Source organism: Propithecus coquereli, unplaced genomic scaffold (genome assembly GCF_000956105.1).
Source record: "Propithecus coquereli isolate 6110/MARCELLA unplaced genomic scaffold, Pcoq_1.0 Scaffold3088, whole genome shotgun sequence".
Taxonomy (NCBI): Eukaryota; Metazoa; Chordata; class Mammalia; order Primates; family Indriidae; genus Propithecus; species Propithecus coquereli.
In genome coordinates this window covers 12,739-14,307 of record NW_012148717.1, presented here as the reverse complement: position 1 = coordinate 14,307, position 1,569 = coordinate 12,739, and the positions used below count along the sequence as shown (strand labels likewise).

The following is a 1,569-nucleotide window of genomic DNA, read 5'->3' as shown; positions in this document are numbered from 1 at the left end:
AGAAACACATGCCGCTTATTGTATGTGATGTGCATATATACATACAGCACTGAGAAATGTATGGGCCTCTGTGGATGCCCTTAATTTATATTAGTGCTTTATCATCCAGAAAAGTACACTGTCTACACGTTTTGTGAATCTCTTAGCTGCCCTCTGTCCCCAGAGTAGAGAACACATTAGAGAATGTTCCTGTGTTAATTACTGGATCATTCCAGTCGCTGACGTAAGTCAGGGCCAGTTCTCTTCCCTCTCTCATTTCACCTTTAGTCAAATTAAGAACGTCGTCCGTGGCTGTTTGGTAAACACGTTGTTTTTCTCCTAGGGATTGTTGACATTCAGGGACGTGGCCATAGACTTCTCTGAGGAGGAGTGGGCCTGCCTGGACCCTGCTCAGCAGAATTTGCATCGGGACGTGATGCTGGAGAACTACACAAACCTGGTCTCTGTGGGTGAGGATAACTTCCTTTGAGGAATCTTAGTGCACCCTCAGGGTTTTATTTTCTTATGGAGTGTTTTTGGGAATTTCTGCTTTGCATGAATGAGTTTGAGATCTCTGCTGTCAAGGAACACTTTGGGGTTTGTTGGTGTAGAAAGGAGAATCTTCAAGTTGTTTCATCTTGATAAGAACCTTCCCCTTTCTTGCGCTGACCTGTGTGCTTCACTCTAGATGGGTGACAATTCTAAAAATTTGGTAGCATCAAACATTATTGTCCAGACCTTAAAATTCAGTTTTTACCACCCGTTTTTGACGTAAATACTAGATAGTGGAACTAAGAACTCACACATTTTAAAATAATTTCTGAATATCCTACTGGTTCTGTGAAGAAACAGTATTTTGGGTTTAATTTTCTAGAACCTCTACAGCGTTCTTTCTTCTCTACAGAGCACAGTACTAGGTTGGTAATTGGAGAATCCTAGCAAGAGTCATGTTGCTTCTTCCTAATGACACAGGTCTTGCTGCCTCTGAGCTGGACCTGATTTCCTGTCTGGAGCAAAGGCAAGAGCCTGGGAGTGTGAAGAAACATGAGGCAGTAGCCACACACCCAGGTAGGTGGGAGCGAATGAAGCAGGTGGCACAGGTGAGAGGTTCAAAGGTCAAGGGAGAAGCCAGACTTTAAACTGTGGTTTGGGAATCTCTGCTCCAGTGGAAATGCTTTCTGAGGAGCCTGGGGTTCTTTTTCTCGCTCTCACACAGGGGCATCTTCTGCCCCGTGCTCCAGCATTCTCTAAGGACCCCACTTCCCTTCAGTGACCTTGCTTCAAGGTGACAGTGAGAGCGAAAGTCCTCTTCATGGCTTATGAGAAACTGCATGATCTGAGTTCTCCTGCATTGCTTTTGGGGACACGGGAATATGTGCATAGTTTTGAGGAAGTCCATTTTAAACTGTTTTTTATCTTCCCTTATTGCATGATGTCCGAAATGTGTGTGAGCAGTGGTGTTATTGATACTTGCTTCAGAAATCCCAGAAACACCAGGGACAGATGCACATTTTCTCCTTTATGATTTTGCATCATATAGAGGTTTCCATTGTCATCTTGCAGAAATTCATACTCGGTAATTTTATCAGA

The 1,569-nt window shown here is 43.7% G+C and overlaps 1 protein-coding gene across 1 annotated transcript; it reads left to right on the top strand.

Annotated features, from left to right (window-relative positions):
* Window positions 1–322: 322 nt before the first annotated feature.
* On the top strand, window positions 323–1,079 carry LOC105814881 (zinc finger protein 679-like; the record flags this gene model as incomplete). Its single annotated transcript, XM_012650003.1, has 2 exons — window positions 323–449; window positions 952–1,079. Coding segments are annotated over 2 exons (255 nt in total), but the record flags the coding sequence as incomplete, so codon positions are not given.
* Window positions 1,080–1,569: the final 490 nt, after the last annotated feature.